At 44.9% G+C, this 18704-nt stretch overlaps 1 protein-coding gene across 1 annotated transcript; it reads left to right on the top strand.

Annotated features, from left to right (window-relative positions):
* Window positions 1-595: 595 nt before the first annotated feature.
* Window positions 596-18194, top strand: LOC100357184 (coatomer subunit delta-like). Its single transcript, XM_070065173.1, is given in 9 exon segments — window positions 596-890; window positions 1330-1509; window positions 1631-1836; window positions 2487-2628; window positions 2631-2656; window positions 9789-9954; window positions 11947-12094; window positions 12756-12864; window positions 17729-18194. Coding segments are annotated over 9 exon segments (1305 nt in total). The 5' UTR covers window positions 596-611; the 3' UTR covers window positions 17778-18194.
* The last annotated feature ends 510 nt before the right edge of the window (window positions 18195-18704 follow it).

Here is an 18704-nt window from a genome sequence, read left to right on the forward strand (position 1 = left end):
TAATATATGTTCTTATCTTTCATTTTTTTTTTTCAAAGATTTATTTATCTGAAAGTCAGAGTTACACAGAGAGGCAGAGAGAGAGAGGTCTTCCATCCGCTGGTTCACTCCCCACATGACCACAACAGCCAGAGCTGAGCTGATCTGAAGCCAGAAGCTAGGAGCTTCTTTTGGGTCTCCCACATGAGTTGGGCCATCTTGTACTGCTTTCCCAGGCCATAACACAGAGCTGGATCAGAACTAGAGCATCTGGAACTCGAACCAGCACCCATATGGGATGCTGGCGCTGCAGGCTGGGGCTTTAACCCGCTGTGCCACAGCACTGCCACCACTCCCCCGTATGCCTTTAATTTGTATAATCAGACCTCTGTAGATACAGACTTGGAACAAAAACTACAAACTTTTCTTTAGGTACATTTTTGAAAAATAGGAAGAACAGATTTATTTTCCTCTACTTCTGCTTTGTTTTATGAACTGAAATGAAAAGTGATGGAGTCTGAGTCAGCACTCTGCTAGTAGTCATGTCACTAACGATTGTGTCATTCTGTGGAAGATGATGAGAAGTTGAGAAAGCAAATGTGAAGAAATAATTAACTAGTACTTATTTATATATGTGTTCCTGGCAGGTGCTGTTGGCAGCAGCAGTCTGCACAAAAGCAGGAAAAGCTATTGTTTCTCGACAGTTTGTGGAAATGACTCGAACTCGGATTGAGGGTTTATTAGCAGCTTTTCCAAAGTTGATGAACACTGGAAAACAACATACATTTGTTGAGACCGAGAGTGTGAGATATGTCTACCAGCCTATGGAGAAACAGTACATGGTACTGATCACTACCAAAAACAGCAACATTCTGGAAGATTTGGAGACTTTAAGGCTCTTCTCGAGAGTGGTAAGAGTCCTGTAATTTTCATTTCCACTTTTTATCTGACAGTTTTTGAGTGAAACTTTCTTCCCCTAAAATGGATTATTTTTATGAATTTGCAGCTTTCTTTAGCAGCTCCTTATTCATTTAGCAGACATTTATTGCATATCCTCTAGTCTGTAAGTATCCCAGAAGAGAATATGGGAGCTACTGCTTCTTTTCTCCCTTCTTAAGAAGTTATCTTAATCTGACACATTTGGCATAGTTTTTAATGTTTTTTAGATACAACTTACTGATATACACAGAAACACAAAGACTTTATGCCAAAATCTTGCTTTAAATAAAGACTAGAAAGGAGCTAAGAAAGGAACTCAGGTTTATTAGAATTTATATATTTAAAGGGATAAGACTTGGAAACACAGATGCTGATAAATTGTAATTCTTTTCCATTGCTGTCCATGATTAGATCCCTGAATATTGCCGAGCCTTAGAAGAGAATGAAATATCTGAACACTGTTTTGATTTGATTTTTGCTTTTGATGAAATTGTTGCTCTGGGATATCGGGAGAATGTTAACCTGGCACAGATCAGAACCTTCACAGAAATGGATTCTCATGAGGAGAAGGTTTTCAGAGCAGTCAGAGAGGTAAATCTTGGGGCTGCTGGGTAGAATGTCTATCTCAGTCTTCTCTAATCTGGGTTTCTTGTTTTTACTTGCTAATACAGATTGTGCTCAAAACTACATCTGTGTATGTCCCTTTCCATAGACTCAAGAACGTGAAGCTAAGGCTGAGATGCGGCGTAAAGCAAAGGAATTACAACAGGCCCGGAGAGATGCAGAGCGACTGGGCAAAAAAGCTCCAGGATTTGGGGGATTTGGCAGCTCTGCAGTGTCTGGAGGCAGCACAGCTGCCATGATCACAGAGACCATCATTGAAACTGATAAACCAAAGGTGGCACCTGCACCAGCCAGGTATAACCCCGTATATTACCAGTATCCCTAGATGCCGGGTGAAGGCCGTATGTGTGTGTCTGGAGTGATACCTGATTTCTAAGCAAGCTGTAAATAATGAGACTTGATGAAATCAGATGCAGTGTTAAATTTGACTACACAAAATATAAGGAGAAAAGAGAAATATAAATCATGTTTTTCCTTTTGTGTAAAAGAATCCTGTGACCTCAATTTCCTATGAGACATATCTTATTTTGGAAAGGGAAAGGTATTTAACTTGTTTCTGGGATGAGTTTTAATTTTGATGTTCAAGGATTGATTATAGGGGGAATGTGTGAACTACTTAAAATTATATGCATAATTTTGTTTGTGCACAGGTACATTTATCTGGATGGAAGGTAAAGAATTTTCTTCAGATCCTATGTAATTATAAAAATATGCCATTGGTCCTTGAGTACTCAAAGCTTGAATGTTAATAGTGCCTGTCAGCTGGCAGTTTGGACAGATTTATAAGTCAGAACATGAATAGGCTAGTTCCCTACCAACACTAAAAGCTTGGGTTTTTCCCTTGAGATGTTTACATTCCTCTTAAAGTAGAGAAATTCACTGATATGGGTTGTTAATGTTTTGGGTTTTTAAAAAAATTTTTTTTTTTGTATTCTTCCACTTAGGCCTTCAGGCCCCAGCAAAGCTTTGAAACTTGGAGCCAAAGGAAAGGAAGTAGATAATTTTGTGGACAAATTAAAATCTGAAGGGGAAACTATCATGTCCTCCAATATGGGCAAACGTACCTCTGAAGCAGCCAAAGTGCATGTTCCACTCCACCTATTAATATGGAAAGGTAAGCAGTAACTTTTTCAGTAAGGACAGACCATGTTATTTTATTTTTTAAAGACTTATTTATTTGAAAGAGTTAGAGGGAGAGGCAGAGAGAGACAGAGACATTACCCATCTGCTGGTTCACTCCCCAAATGTCTGTAACAGCCTATGTTGGGCCAGACCAAAGCCAGGAGCCAAGAGCTTCATCTGAGTCTCCCACGTGGGTGCAGGGGCCCAAGCACTTGGGCCATCCTCTGCTGCCTTCCTAGGCACATTACCAGGGAGTTGGGTCAGAAATGGAACAACCAGTACTCGAATTGGTACCCATATGGGATGCCGGCATCCCAGCTGGAGGCTTAACCTCCTGTACCACAAGCCCCAGTGGCTTATCCTAAGATGGACTTGAATCAGGGAGCTAAAGCTGTGTTCACTCCATACTATATTTTGGTGTGTTTTTCTCTTTTCTTTGTGTGTGTTTTTCTCTTTTTAGTGAATGTGTTTATTTGAAAGACAGAACAACGTAGAAGGAGAGATAGAAAGAGAGAGAGAGAGAGAGAGAGAGAGAGACTGACTGCTTCTATAGCCGCAACAGCCAGATCTGGTTCAGGCTGTAGCCAGGAACCAGGAACTCCATCCTGGTCTTTGATATTGGTGGCAAGGTCCCAAGAACTTGGACTATGACGCACTGCCTTTCCGGGGTATTAGCAGGAAGACTGGAAGCAGAGAAACCAGGACTTGAACTGGCACTCCAACATGGAATGTCACTAACCCCTAGCATATCTTTTTTTTTTTTAAGTTTTTTTTTTTTTTTTTGAAAGAGTTACAGAGAAGGGTAGTGACAGAGAGAGGTCTTCCATCTGCTGGTTCACTCCCAAGGTGGCCGCAACAGCCGGAACTGTGCTGATCCAAAGCCAGGAATCGGGAGCTTCTTCCAGGTCTCCCACATAGGTGCAGAGGCCCAAGGACTTGGGCCATCTTCTGCTGCTTTCCCAGGCCATAGCAGAGAGCGGAATTGGAAGAGGAGCAGCTAGGACTAGAACCGGTGCCCATTTGGAATGCTGGCGCTTAAGGCTAGGACTTTAACCTGCTGTGCCACAGCACCGGCCCCAAGCATATCTTTTTTTACTTAAACTATAAGGAGTTCAAATTAAGCCTTTAATCTAAAATTTATAAATGTCTTGAACCAAAAATTAACATATTAGGCTTTCCTTTTTAAATATTTGAACTTGGTATGGAATAGTTTGTCTTTTATCTCTGGACTGTGGTATTGACTGGTGACATTTTTAGGTGGTAGTTATCAAGTTCACATATGCATGACTCAGATTTGTTTATTTTTTTTAAGATTTATTTATTTACTTGAAAGCCAGAGTTATAGCAAGAGAGAGAGAGAGAGAGAGAGAGAGAGAGAGATCTTTCATTGATTCATTCCCCAAATTCCATAACGGCCTGAGTTGGGCCAGGCTGAAGCCAGGAGCCAAGAGCTTCATCTGAGTCTCCCACATGGGTGCAGGGGCCTAAGCACTAGGACCATCCTTTGCTGCTTTCCTGGGCACATTAGCAGAGAGTTGGATCAGAAGTGGAACAGCCAGGACTCGAACCAATACCCATAAGGGATGTTGGTGCTGCAAGGGGTGGCTTAACCTGCTGCACCACACCCCCCACCCCAGTGACTCAGATTTCTTGACTTAAAGCCCAGACGTTCTACTGTGGTTGTTGGTTTTGAGGTCAAGTGAAAGATGAGTCTGGAAAGATACCTTTACCAGGTGTGCATAAAAGAGGAGTTATTTACATGTCCTGCTCTTCATGAAATGAACAGGGTTACATCACGAAAAGTCTCTTGATTCGCTAAAGCTCTGTGCTATTCTGCGTATGCACTGAATGAAACAAAGCCTTCACACTTTTTTAAAAAGATGTTGGAGACCATTGTGTATTAGAGTTGGGACTCTTCTGAATAATGAAATACCTCTTGTGCATAGTAAACTGGAGTGAGAGTAAAATGGGACCTTGTGTTGTCTTGTGATACAGTCCTCTGTGTTTTTTTTTTGTTCGTTTGTTTTAAAGAATTATTTATTTGAAGAAATTATGGGATATGTACTCTTTAGAATACTATACTGCAGTAAGAAACAACGAAATCCAGTCATTTGCAACAAAATGGAGAAATCTGGAACACATCATGCTGAGTGAAATAAGCCAGTCCCAAAGGGACAAATACCATATGTTCTCCCTGATCGGTGCCAACTGACTGAACACCAAAAAGGAAACCTGTTGAAGTGAAATGGACACTATGGGAAACGGTGACTTGATCAGCATAGCCCTGACTGTTAATGAACAACTTAATACATTATCCCTCTTAGTAGTTTTTTCATCTGTTTTACTTAATATGACTGGTTTAATTCTGTAATTAATACACAGTTATTCTTAAGTGTTAAAAATTAACTGAAATGTGATCCCTGTTAAACATAAGAGTGGGAATAAGAGAGGGAAGAGATGTATAATTTGGGACATGCTCAAGCTGACTTGCCCCAAATGGTAGAGTTAAAAACATACCAGGGGATTCCAATTCAATCCCATCAAGGTGGCATGTACCAATGCCATCTCACTATTCCAAGTGATCAATTTCAGTTCACAATTGATCATAATGAAAGGACTAAGAGTCAAAGGGAGCACATAAACATAACACTAACCGATAGAATAAATAAAGGGGAGAGTGATCCATCATGGGGAGTGAGATACTCAGCAGTCTCATAGAATGGCAGATGTCCTAACTAGCACTCTGGCCTCAGAATCAGCCCTAAAGGCATTCGGATTTGGCTGAAAAGCCCATGAGAGTATTTCAGGCATGGAAAGCCAAGATACTCTGGCAAAAGATCTCTGCGAGTGAGATCCCAGTGGAAAGAACAGGTCTTCAAAGAAGGAGGTACCTTTCTCTGAAGGGAGGAGAGAACCTCCACTTTGACTATGACCTTGTCTAAACAAGATAAGAGTCAGAGAACTCAGAGGGCTTCCATAGCCTTGGAAACTCATGATCGGAGCATAGGGAGACTACTGATGCCATAGACAGGAGTGTCAATTGGTAAAGTCAACAACAGGAGTCACTGTGCACTTACTCCTCATGTAGGATCTCTGTCCTTAATGTGCTGTGTATTGAGATTTAATGCTATAACGAGTACTCAAACAATATATTTCACTTTGTGTTTTTATGGGGGTGCAAACTGTTGAAATCTTTACTTAATGTATACTAAACTGATCCTCTGTAAAAAAAAAAAAAAAGAAAAGAAATTATCAATTCCCAACTTGACTCTCACTGGGATTAAACATGACAATAGGTCTGATCTGATTTCATCATCATTTAAAAAAAATCATCTATTATTTTTCACTTTATGTTTCTGTGTGGGAGCAAACTGTTGAAATCCTTACTTAATGTATACTAAGCTGATCTTCTGTATATTAAGATAATCGAAAATGAATCTTGATGTGAATGGAAGGGGAGAGGGAGTGGGAAAGGGGAGGGTAGTGGGTGGGAGGGACGGTATGTGGGGGAAGCCATTGTAATCCATAAATCGTACTTTGGAAATTTATATTCATTAAATAAAAGTTAAAAAAAATATTTGTATTAAAATAACATTTTCCAATAAAAAAAAAGAATTATTTATTTGAAAGACAGAGTTATAAAGAAAAGCAGAGCTAGAGGGAGAGAGGTCTTCCATTCCGTTGGTTCGCTCTCGAAATGACCACAACGGCCAGAGCTGAACTGAGCTGAAGCCAGGAGCCAGGTGCTTCTTCCTGGTCTCCCATGCAGGTGCAGAGGGCTCAAGGACTTGGGCCATCTTCTACTGCTTTCCCAGGCCCTAGCAGAGAGCTGGATCAGAAGAGGAACAGGCGGAACTTGAACCGGCACCCATGTGGGATGCAGGTGCAGCAGGCTGGGGCTTTAACCCACTGCGCCACAGTGCTGGTCCTCCCCTACCCCTTTTTAAAGAACTGTTTGGTTCCTTTGTTTCTAGTTTTTTTACACTGAATTATTTTGGAGATAAAGATTTCCTTATTTGAAGCTGTAGAGATGATATCTAAATGCAGTGCCCTACCCTAGCTGGATCTATCCTGTACTACCATAAAAGAGTAGGTCAGCTGATAAAATTGGCATATGGATGGTAGATTAGCTAAAAGTATTACATCAATGTAAATTTATGAAGGTGAAGATGTACTGTGGTTGTTTTTTTTTTTTTAACTTTATGTTCTCCTGTTATTTTGTTCATCTTCCTTTAGCTATAGTTTCTTTCTTGTTTGAAAGGCAGAGTTGCAGAGAGGCAGAGGCAGAGAGAGAGAGAGAATCTTCCATCCACTGGTTCATTCCCCAAAGGCTGTAACGGCCAGAGCTGAGCTAATCCAGAGTCAGGAGCTTCTTCTTCTGGGTCTCCCACGTGGGTGCAGGGGCCCAAGGACTTGGACCATCTTCTACTGCTTTCCCAGGCCATAGCAGAGAGCTAGATTGGAAGTGGAGCAGCAGGGACTCGAACTGGTGCCCATATGGGATGCTGGCACTGCAGCGCTGGCCCCTGTGGTTGTTATTAAGAAGTATCTTTATTATTACTAATATACACTGAAATATTTAAGTATAAAGGGACAGGGCCAGCGCTGTGGCACAGCAGGTAATGCTGCCTCCTGCAGTGCCGGCATCCCATATGAGTTCCAGTTCAAGTCCTGGTTGCTCCTCTTCCGATCCAGCTCTCTGCTATGGCCTGGGAAAACAATGAAAGAGGGCCCAAGTCCTAGGGCCCCTGTACCCACATGGGAGACCCAGAAGAAGAAGCTCCTGGCTCCTGACTTTGGATCAGCTCAGCTCTGTCTGTTGCAGCCTTTGGGGAGTAAACCAGCGGATAGAAGATTCTCATTCTCTCTCTCTCTCTCTGCCTCTGCCTCTGCCTCTCTAATAAATAAATAAACCTTAAAAAAAAAAGAATAAAGGGATATGATTTACAAGTATATAACCTGCATCTTAATGGTTCTGGGAGAGGGAAACAGTCAGATATATGCATATGTATGTAATGTTTAGAGAGAATATACAGATGCGAATAATAAAACAAATGGGTAACTGGTAAATTCTAGGAAAGGATATGTGTGGAAAGTTTATATTTTTTAAAGTTTGAAAAGTTTGAAGTTGTCTTCAAATAGAAGGTTGTTTTAACTATCTTTCCTCACAATTCTCTACTATTCATTGTATGGATATACCTTTTTTTTTTTTTTGGACAGGCAGAGTTAGTGAGAGACAGAGAGAAAGGTCTTCCTTCTGTTGGTTCACCCCCCAAATGGCTGCTATGGCCAGCGCACTGCGCTGATCCGAAGCCAGGAGCCAGGTGCTTCCTCCTGGTCTCCCATGCGGGTGTAGGGCCCATGTGCTTGGGCCACAGCAGAGAGCTGGACTTGGAAGAGGAGCAACCGGGACAGAACCGGTGCCCCAACTGGGACTAGAACCCCCTGTGCCGGCGCCGCAGGTGGAGGATTAGCCTAGTGAGCCGCGCCGCCAGCCTGGATATACCCTTTTTTTTAAAAAAAAAAAAAAGATTTATTTATTTATTTGAAAGTCAGAGTTACACAGAGAGAGAAGGAGAGGCAGAGAGAGAGGTCTTCCGTCTGCTGGTTCAGTCCTTGGATGGCCACAATGGCCGGAGCTGTGCCCATCTGAAGCCAGGAGCCAGGAGCTTCTTCTGGGTCCCCCAGGAGGGTGCAGGGGCCCAAGGACTTGGGCCATCTTCTACTGCTTTCCCAGGCCACAGCAGAGAGCTGGATCAGTAATGGAGCACTGCTGGCAGTGGCTTTACCCGCTATACCACAGTGCTGATCTCGGATATACCTTCATTAATTTAAGCAGCCCTCATTAATGGGTACTGAAGTTGTTTCTAAACTTTTGCTATTACAAAACAATTATTCAGTGAATAATCTAGTACAGTGTTGTACATAGGTGAGAAGTGATTCATAGGATAAATTCTAGAGAAGAACCACTGGATCAAAGGGTGTAATGTTTTTGATTTGGATAGATATAATAGCATTTAAAATTGAAAGTTGTGGGAGTGGGCATTTGGCCTAGTGGTTAAGCTGCAGGTTTGAATGCCTTTGTTCCATGTTTGGAATGCCTTGGTTCAGTTCCTATCTCTGGCTCCTGACTTCAGCTTCCTGGTAATACAGACCCTGGGGAGCAACTGTGATGGCTCAAGTAGTTGGGTTTTGCCACCCATGTGGGACACCTGGATTGAGTTCCTGGCTCCTGGCTTTGAACCTGGCCTAGCTCTGGCTGTTTTGGAAATTTGGGAAGTAAACTAACAGAAGGGAGCTTTCTCTCTTTCTGTCTCTCTGCCTCTTGAATAAATAAAATTTAAAAAGTTTTTAGGGACAGGTGTTTCACCTATCAGTTAAAGCTTTAGCAGGAATGCCCACATCCCATTTCAAGTGCCTGAGTTCAAGTCTTTGCTGAACTCTGAACTCTAGCTTCCTTTTGATGGGCACCTCAGGAGGCAACAGGTGATGGGATCCCTGTCACCCCTATAGAAGGCCTGGATTGAGTTCCTTGCTCCCAGATTTTACCTGGCCCAGCCCTGGCTGATGTGAATATTAGAGACTGAACCAGCAAATGAGAACTCTTTTTATGTCTCTCTTTCTTTGTCTCCCTGCCTGTCAAACAAAAAGAAGATAAATATTGAGACCTTACCCCTTCACATGCCCCTGAAATTCATAACCAAAAAAATGTTTTAAAATTCTGATACATGTGTGGTGCAGCAGTTGGGTTGCCATTTGGGATTCCTGCATCTCATGTTACAGTGCTTGGTTTGAGTCCCAGCTAACCCACTTTCCATCCAGCTTTCTGCTGTTACACACCCTGGGAGGCAGTAAATGATGACTCAAGTGGTTGAGTCCCTGCCATCCATGTTGGAGACCCGGATGGAGTTGTAGCTCTTTGCTTTGGCCTGGCCCAGCCCTGGCTATTGCAGGCATTTGGTGAATGAACCAGCAAATGCAAGATCACTCTCCCATCTGTCCCTGCCTTCCAAATTAGAAAAAAAAAATTTTTTTTTGATGGCTATTGACTGTTAATCCTTGAAGAAAGGGAGTTTGTTGTGACTTCTACCTTTCTGAACAAATTTATCACTTTGTCTTTATAGTGTACATATGAAGATTGAAGAAAAGATCACACTAACCTGTGGACGAGATGGAGGATTACAGAATATGGAGTTGCATGGAATGATCATGCTTAGGATCTCAGATGACAAATTTGGCCGAATTCGTCTTCATGTAGAAAACGAAGATAAGAGAGGGGTACAACTGCAGGTGAAAGACCTAGCACAGTCTCAACTAGCATTCCTTATATTTACCACAGAACACATAAAATTATTTGTGTGATGTAACTGGTGCCATTCTGCCGCCCACTTGGGAGACTCAGATGAAGTCTGGCCCAGCCCTGGCCATCTCAGCCATTGGGGGAGTGAATTAGTGGATAGACGATCCCTCTCCCTCTCCCTCCCCCTCCCCCTCCCCCTCCCCCTCCCTCCCTGCCTTTCAAATAAATTAATAAATTTAAGATAAAAAGTTGGAGTAGGTGCTGTGGTGCAGCAAATTAAACCATCACTTGGGATGTCTGTATCTGATTTCAGTGTGCCTGATTCAAGTCATGGTTACTGTGTGCCTTTTTTTTTTTTGACAGGCAGAGTGGATAGTGAGAGACAGAAAGGTCTTCCTTTTGCCGTTGGTTCACCCTCCAATGGCTGCCACTGCTGGCACGCTGCAGCCGGCGCACCGCGCTGATCCAAAGGCAGGAGCCAGGTGCTTCTCCTGGTCTCCCATGGGGTGCAGGGCCCAAGCACTTGGGCCATCCTCCACTGCCTTCCCAGGCCACAGCAGAGAGCTGGCCTGGAAGAGGGGCAACCGAGAAAGAATCCGGCGCCCCAACCAGGACTAGAACCCAGTGTGCCGGCGCCGCAAGGCAGAGGATTAGCCTAGTAAGCTGCGGCACCTGACTACTGTGTGCTTGATTGAGCTTCCTGCTAATGTACCTGGGAGGCAGCAGGTACTGCCCCAGGTACTAGGGTCCCTGCCACCTGGATGGAGTTCCTGGCTCCTGGCTTTGGCCTGGCCCAACTCTAGCTGTTGCAGTCTCCAAGCAGCATTTTTTTTTTTCAATTTAATTTTAGTGCACGGAGGCCAGGACAGGGGTGCGGGCGCCAGGTCTGCCCATCTCCCCCCGCCCCCCGCCCCCTGCCCCCAGGAGCCCACGTGATGGGGGAAGGTGGAGCCAGGGCCTGGTCCCACAGTTCTGGCAACAAGGCCTCAGCCCGGGGCGACCCTGACAGCAGGGCGAGCTGGGCCTGGCGCTGGGGTGGGGACACACAGGCTCCCAGCTCCCCAGCCTGCCTGGGGCCCAGCCCCACGGGCGCCCCGTCTGCACCCGAGGCTCAGCGCCGGGCCCGTGCAGGCTGCAGCTTGGGGACACGGCTGGGAAGCGCCAGGCACCAGGAAGGGGGCCTGTGTGGTGCTTGGAGCCCACTGTGTCGGCTTCAGATGTCGAGCGCCCAGCCTGGCTGGCCCAGAGCCGAGGGTGGACACGGCTGGAGGGACAGTCCCACATGTGGAGCCAAAGTCCAGGGTCCCCTGGAAGCCAGGGCTCCAAAGACCCCCAAGACAGGGGTCAGCATGCTGGTGCCTGTGGGAGCCACAGCCTGACTCCTGCTGACGCCCCTGAAGGCACAGCCATGCCCCCCCACCCCACCCCGGGCCTGGAGGCCACCCTGCCCCCACCCCGCCCCGCTCTTCTCCCCGGCGCTTCTATCTTTTCTTCTTCTTCTTCTTCTTCTTCTTCTTCTTCTTCTTCTTCTTCTTCTTCTTCTTCTTCTTCTTCTTCTTCTTCTTCTTCTTTTTTTAAGATTTATTTATTTATTTGAAAGAGTTACACAGAGAGAAGAGAGGAAGAAAGAGAGAGGTCCTCCATCCGCTGGTCCACTCCACTCCCCAGTTGGCCACAATGGCCAGAGCTGTGCTGATCCGAAGCCAGGAGCCAGATGCCTCCTCTGGGTCTCCCATGAGGGTATAGGGGTCCAAAAACCTGGGCCATCCTCTACTGCTTTCCCAGGCCATAGCAGAGAGCTGGATTGGAAGCGGAGCAGCCAGGTCTCCAACCAGTGCCCATATGGGATGCCGGTGCTTCAGGCCAGGGCCTTAACCTGCTGCGCCACAGCGCTGGTCCCCCCAACCAGCATTTTAACTGCTGTCCCCAGAGTTTGTTTCCTGTCTACTGTGTCTGAACCTCAGTTTGCCTTGTCATTCCAGACCCATCCAAATGTGGATAAAAAACTTTTCACTGCAGAGTCTCTAATTGGCTTGAAGAATCCAGAGAAGTCATTTCCAGTCAACAGTGATGTAGGGGTGCTAAAGTGGAGACTACAAACCACAGAAGAATCTTTTATTCCACTGACAAGTAAGCGCCTCTGGCCTGTTTGACTAAGCTACTCTGCACTGAGATCTAAAAAAAGCTCTGGCTTATACCCTCTTATCTTCATTGTCATAGTGAAGTTCTTTTTGACAAAATGATCTTTTATCAAAATCAAAAGAATTGGGATCTCATTAGGTAGGGTCAGGCATTGTGGCATAGCAGGTAAAGCCGCCATCCGTGTCACCAGCATCCCGTATGGTTCATGTCCCAGCTGCTCTACTTCCATCAACCCAACTCCCTGCTAATGGCCTAGGATATGACCTAAGGGTTTGGGCCCCTGCCACCCATGTGGGAGAGCTCCTGGCTTCAGCCTGGCTCAGTGCTGGCCATTGCAGCCATCAGGGAAGTGAACCAGAGATTGGAAGATATCTCTCTCTCCCTCTCTCTGTAATTCTGACTTTGAAAATAAATGATGAAATTCAGTACCCTATTTTAAGTTTAGATTGTGGGCCATGGAAGCCTTGAAGGATTTTGAAAATGGATTTGGTGTTTAATCATAGTCTCTAATTTTTAATTTTAGAACTTGTTTTAAATATAATTTACATTAAAATTTTGTAGATGTGAGCCTGTCGATAAGATTTCATTTGCTTTCTTTTCTATACTCTTTGTAATAATTATGGAATGATGGCTTTGCTTTTCTCCTCAGCTAATTGCTGGCCTTCAGAAAGTGGAAGTGGCTGTGATGTCAATATAGAATATGAACTACAAGAAGATAATTTAGAACTGAATGACGTGGTTATCACCATCCCACTTCCGTAAGTGGTGTCTTCAGTGTAGTTGTGTTCCCTACAGTGGGCTTACAGAACTGGTTTTGAAACTCCTTTTGCCTCTTAAAAATGCCAATTGTGAAAGAAGGCAGACGCAAAAGGCTACCCACTATGTGATTCTCTCCCTATGACTAACAGAAGTCAGGTGGTAGAGAGGAAGGTACTTGATTGCCACAGGACGCAGGGATGATGGAAATGTTTTATGACTTGATTTTGATAATGTCTGCAAGACTGCACACCCTAGTCACAATGCACTGGGCTGTACACTTTGGAAAGGCCAAGTTTTTATTGACTTTCAAGCCAAACCAAAAAGCCTATTTTTTTTTAAACAGGCAGAGTGGACAGTGAGAGAGAGAGACAGAGAGAAAAGTCTTCCTTTTGCCGTTGGTTCACCCTCCAGTGGCCACCGTGGCTGGCGCGCTGTGGCCGGTGCACCGCGCTGATCCAAAGGCAGGAGCCAGGTGCTTCTCCTGGTCTCCCATGGGGTGCAGGGCCCAAGCACCTGGGCCATCCTCCACTGCACTCCCGGGCCACAGCAGAGAGCTGGCCTGGAAGAGGGGCAACCGGGACAGAATCCGGCGCCCTGACCGGGACTAGAACCCGGTGTGCCGGTGCTGCAAGGCAGAGGATTAGCCTAGTGAGCAGTGGCGCCGGCCCCAAAAAGCCTATTTTAAGTTCTGCATCTCTGTTTTCAGATTTTGCTCCTCAGCATGTTTGTGTAGTAATGAAGATGTCCAGAAGGAGGAGCCACTTGTCAGTCAAACTTGCTCTATTTTGTTGAGCAACTTTCAGAGAAATGAAGTCTGTTAGATTGAATTTCCCTTTTTAGTTATTCTGTAAACTTTCACTAAAGATGAGCGTATGTGGTTAAGGGAACTGTTGATTCTTACGGGAACAAGATATTTACATTTGTTTCAGTAAATTTCCTAACAGCTTTATTGAAGTATAATTGACATAGAGTAAACGACACAAATTGTATCTTGGTAAGTATTGACATACATAGATCTGTAAAACCATCAGTACAATCATGCTAACAAAAATGTCTATCATCCTAAAAAATGTAGTGCCATAAGTTCTGTTGTACACGTAACTGGCCTGCTGTCTAGGATCACAGGGAATCTCCCTGTGTTGGGTTTATCTGCTCAGTACTGTTTCCAGTAAGTGTACACTGTTCATCAGTGAGTTCCCAGCTCCACTCATCATCTCCCAGCCCCCACAAGATTGAGCAGTTGTGGGTACCTGCAAGTGTACTCTTAGTGCACCTTTACTGTCACATTGCTCTGCAGAAAAAAATTATGTTGCAGGACCAAAAAGGGTAATAATTTAATTTGTAGTTTTGTTCCCTTAAAATTTAAGAAGTTTTTTTTTTTTTTTAAGATTTAATTATTTGGTGCCGGTGCTGTGGCATAGTAGGCTAAGCCTTTACCTATGGCACCGACATCCCATATGGGCATCAGTTTGAGTCCAGATGCTCCTTTTCCGAATCAGCTCTCTACTATTGCCTGGGGAAGCAGTATACGATAGCCCAGGTGTGTGGGCCCCTGAACCCATGTGGGAGACCTGGAAGAAGCACCTGGCTTCTGGCTTCGGGTCACCTCAGCTTTGGCTGTTGGTGGCCATTTAGGGAGTAAACCAGAGGATGGAAAACCATTCTCTCTGTCTCTTCCTCTCTCTGTCTATGTAACTCTGCCTCTCAAATAAATAAAGGGCCAGCACCGTGGCATAGTGGGTAAAGCCGCTGCTTGCACTGCCAGCATCCCGTATGGGCATGGGTTCGAGACCCGGCTGCTCCACTTCTGATCCAGCTCTCTGCTATGGCCTGGGAAAGCAGTGGAGGATGGCCCAAGTGCTTGGGCCCCTGTACCTGCATGGGAGACCCGGAAGAAGCTGGCTCCAACCATTGCAGCCATTTGGGGAGTAAACCAGTGGATGGAAGACTTCTCTATATCTCTTCCTCCGCCTCTTTTTAACTCTACCTTTCAAATAAATAAGTCTTTAAAAATAAATAAATACATAAAATATTTTTTTAAAACGGGATTTGATTATTTGAGGGCATGCACTGTGGCACAGGGGGTTAAGATGCCATCTGCAGTGCCAGCATCCTATACGGGCACCAGTTTGAGTCCCAGCTGCTCCAGTTCCAATCTAGCTCCCTGCTAGTGGCCTGGGAGAGCAGTGTAGAATGGCCCGTGTCCTTGGCCCCCTGCCCACGTGACAGATCCAGAAGCAGCTTCTGGTTCCTGGTTTTGGCCTGGCTGAGCCTCAACCATTGCAGCCATTTGGGAAGTGAACTAGCAGATAGAGAATATCTCTCTATGTCCCTCCCTCTCTATAAAAATTAAAAAATGAAAGATTTCATTATTTGAAAAGCAGAATGACAGAGAGGAAAAAACAGAGAAAGAGATTTCCATCCACTGGTTCACTCCCAAATGGCCACAAAGGAAGCCAGGAACCTGGAACTCTTCCAGATCTCCCTTGTGAGCTGGCAGGAGGCCAGGTACCTGGGTCATCTTCCACTATCTTCCCAGGTGCATTAGCATGATATTGGATTGGAAGCAGAGTAGCCAGGACTCAGACTGGCACTGTGATAAGCAGTGACTTACCCCACCATGCCACAACGCTGGACCCTTAAATTTCAAAAATAATTAATCTGAAAGCAGAGTGACTAAGAGTGAGGGACAGACCTTCCATCTATAGGTTCACTCCCCAAATGCCCGCAATAGCCACAGCTGGGCCAGGCCCAAGCCAGGAACCAACAACTCCATCCGGGTCTCCCACATGAATGGCAGGGGCCCAAGTACTTGCGCCATCTTCTGCTGTCTCCCAGGGGTAATAGCAGGAGACTGGATTGAAGCAGAGTATCTGAGACTGGATCCCAAGAACTTCATGAGATGTGGGTGTCCCAAGCAGTGGCTTGACCTGCTGTACAAGATGTCTGCCCCTTTCTTCCCTTTTTAATAATTCAAGGCTTTACATTGTCAGATCTGGTTTTAGTCACTGTTACTTCTGTTTTTAAAAATGTGCTTTATTACTAGTTTTCCTTTCTTTTTTTTTAAAGATTTTATTTATTTGAGAGGTAGAGTTACAGACAGAGGGAGGGAGAGACAGAGAGAAAGGTCTTCCATCCACTGGCTCACTCCCCAAATGGCCGCAACGGCCGGAGCTGAGCCAACCCAAGCCAGGAGCCAACAGCTTCCTCCGGGTCTCTCACATGAGGGCAGGGGCCCAAGTACTTGTGCCATCTTCTCTTTCCTAGGCCATAGCAGAGAGCTGGATCAGAAGAAGAGCAGCCAGGACATGAACTGGTGCCCATATGGGATTCTGGCAGGCAGAGGCCTAACCTCCTGTGCCACAACGCTGCCCCCTTTTTGTTTTAATAAGCACATTTATTTATTTGTGTGAAAGGCAGAGTTACACACAGAGAGAGATATCTGCCGTTCAGGGATTCTGGCCACAACGGCCAGAGCTGGGCCAATCCAGAGCCAGGAGCCAGGAGCTTCTTCTGGGTCTTGCACTTGGGGGCATCTTCCAATGCTTTTCCAATGCTTTTCCAGGCGTATTAGCAGGGAATTGCATCAGAAGTGGTGCAGCCAGGACTTGAACTGGGCCCATATGGAATTCTGGCGCTGTAGGCAATAGCTTCACCCACATATGCCACAGCACCGGCTCCACCAGTTTTCCTTTAATGGAGTAACCATCTTAGTCTGCGCAGCTCAGTTGTTCTTTCGGAACAACAGAAGGCTGCCTTGAACTATTGTAGGATTTGGGTGTTGGTGACAGGTGGGGTTTTGTTTGTCAAGATTTATTTTACCAGGCTATTTTTAGGATTCCACAATTTTTAGGCTTCTCCATCTACCCCATAATTGTGGTTATGGTGGTTTCCTGTGTCTTAGTTAAATTTTGCAGTAGTCACCAGAAGAGACTGTAAGACGTTTACTATTGTCTAAGACTGACGTATCAGAATGAGAAATTTGAGCAAGGACAGAAAGGACCATAAAAAAAAAAGGACATTAAAATCTGTAAGGAAGAGTTAATATTCTTATGCCAACCTTAACGTTTTGTCTCCCTTATTTACTCTGCCCCTAAACAAGCATTGAGTGTCGCTAGTGAATTAAAAGTTGGTAAATTTAGAATGTGTAGGAGTAGGTGACACTGCCTCTCAGCCCCACGTGGGGGTGCAAAGTACATCTTAACTAGCCCTGGTTCTCTTGCAGATTGAGGACAACTTATGTATCTCTCTCCCGACATGTTTCTATTTTGCCCAGGGGTAATTAATTGTGCTTTCATTTACTGCAGTCCACTTACTAGATTGTAAATCACATAAGCCCACTGGCGTGGACTTCATTCAGTCAGTTTGAAAACATTTTAAAATCTTTTGAAAACACATCCTCTTAAAGACATAAATTGATCTTTATTGGTACTTAAGTTTTCCCTTAATATTATCAACCTGCTTTTTCTTCAACCGTCTTTATGAAATGAACTGAATTTCTTAAAAAGGCGGCAAACTGTTAATGCAGGGTTTTTGGAAATATACCCCAGTTCACACATTTGTCAACCTCAGTCCCCTGCCAACTCCCAGATCTAGTCTAAATTGGAACAACCCACAAGCATACCTGCTAAGTACCTGTGTTTGCCTGTATCTGCTGTCTACAAAGGGAATTGAGTGGAACCCTTAGTCAAAGTGCCAGGTCTTTGATCTTTGAAGTTATTAGGAAGCCTATTTTTTTCTAGAACTGCACAAAAATTGCAGTTCCAGAGGACAGAATTTCAGGAGCATAATCAAATTTGGGATTGATTTTCCTTGGTGTGGAGTTCTAGCTCCGGACGGTTAACTCGATGTTTCTTGTGACAGGTCTGGTGTTGGTGCACCTGTGATTGGTGAGATCGATGGGGAATACTGACATGACAGTCGACGAAATACCTTGGAGTGGTGTCTGCCAGTGATTGATGCCAAAAATAAGAGTGGCAGCCTGGAGTTTAGCATTGCTGGACAGCCCAATGACTTCTTCCCTGTTCAAGTTTCCTTCATTTCCAAAAAAAATTACTGCAATATACAGGTAACCCATTTTAATAGAGTGCATATATGGGGAAAGCACTAAGGTAGATGCTGGATAGATAGCATGGCTTAGCAGTACAAAATCATATGCATATATCCCCAGCGTATGCTGTTTCTGACTTGTATGATCGTGTTCAATTCCCTGCTTACCTCAGTTTTCCTCTCAAAGAATTCAATATGCATATGTATAAAAGTACTTATGGATTATATAATGTTCAAGATTTATTTTATTTATTTGAAAGGCAGAGTTACTAAGGAGAGATCTTGGGCTGGCACCGTGGCTCACTTGGTTAATCCTCTGCCTGTGGCACCGGCATCCCATGTGGGTGCCGGGTTCTAGTCCCAGTTGCTCCTCTTCCAGTCCAGCTCTCTGCTGTGGCCCAGGAAAGCAGTGGAGGATGGTCCAAGTGCTTGGGCCCTGCACCCGCGTGGGAGACCAGGAGGAAGCACCTGGCTCCTGGCTTCGGATCGGCGCAGCACGCTGGCCGTAGAAGCCATTTGTGGGGGTGAACCAACAGAAGGAAGACCTTTATCTCTGTCTCTCTCTCACTGTCTCTGTCAAATAAATTTTTAAAAAAATTAAAGAAAAAAAAAGAGATCTTCCATTCACTGGTTCACTTTTCAAATGCCCACAATAGCCCAGGCTGGGCCAGGCTGAAGCTAGGAGCCTTGAACTCCTGGTTGCCACATGGAGTTAGGGGGTCAAGGACTTGGACCAGCTTTTGCTACTTTCCCAGGTGCTTAACAGGGAACTGGATCAGACTCAAAATGG

Source organism: Oryctolagus cuniculus, chromosome 1, assembly GCF_964237555.1.
Source record: "Oryctolagus cuniculus chromosome 1, mOryCun1.1, whole genome shotgun sequence".
Classification (NCBI taxonomy): Eukaryota; Metazoa; Chordata; class Mammalia; order Lagomorpha; family Leporidae; genus Oryctolagus; species Oryctolagus cuniculus.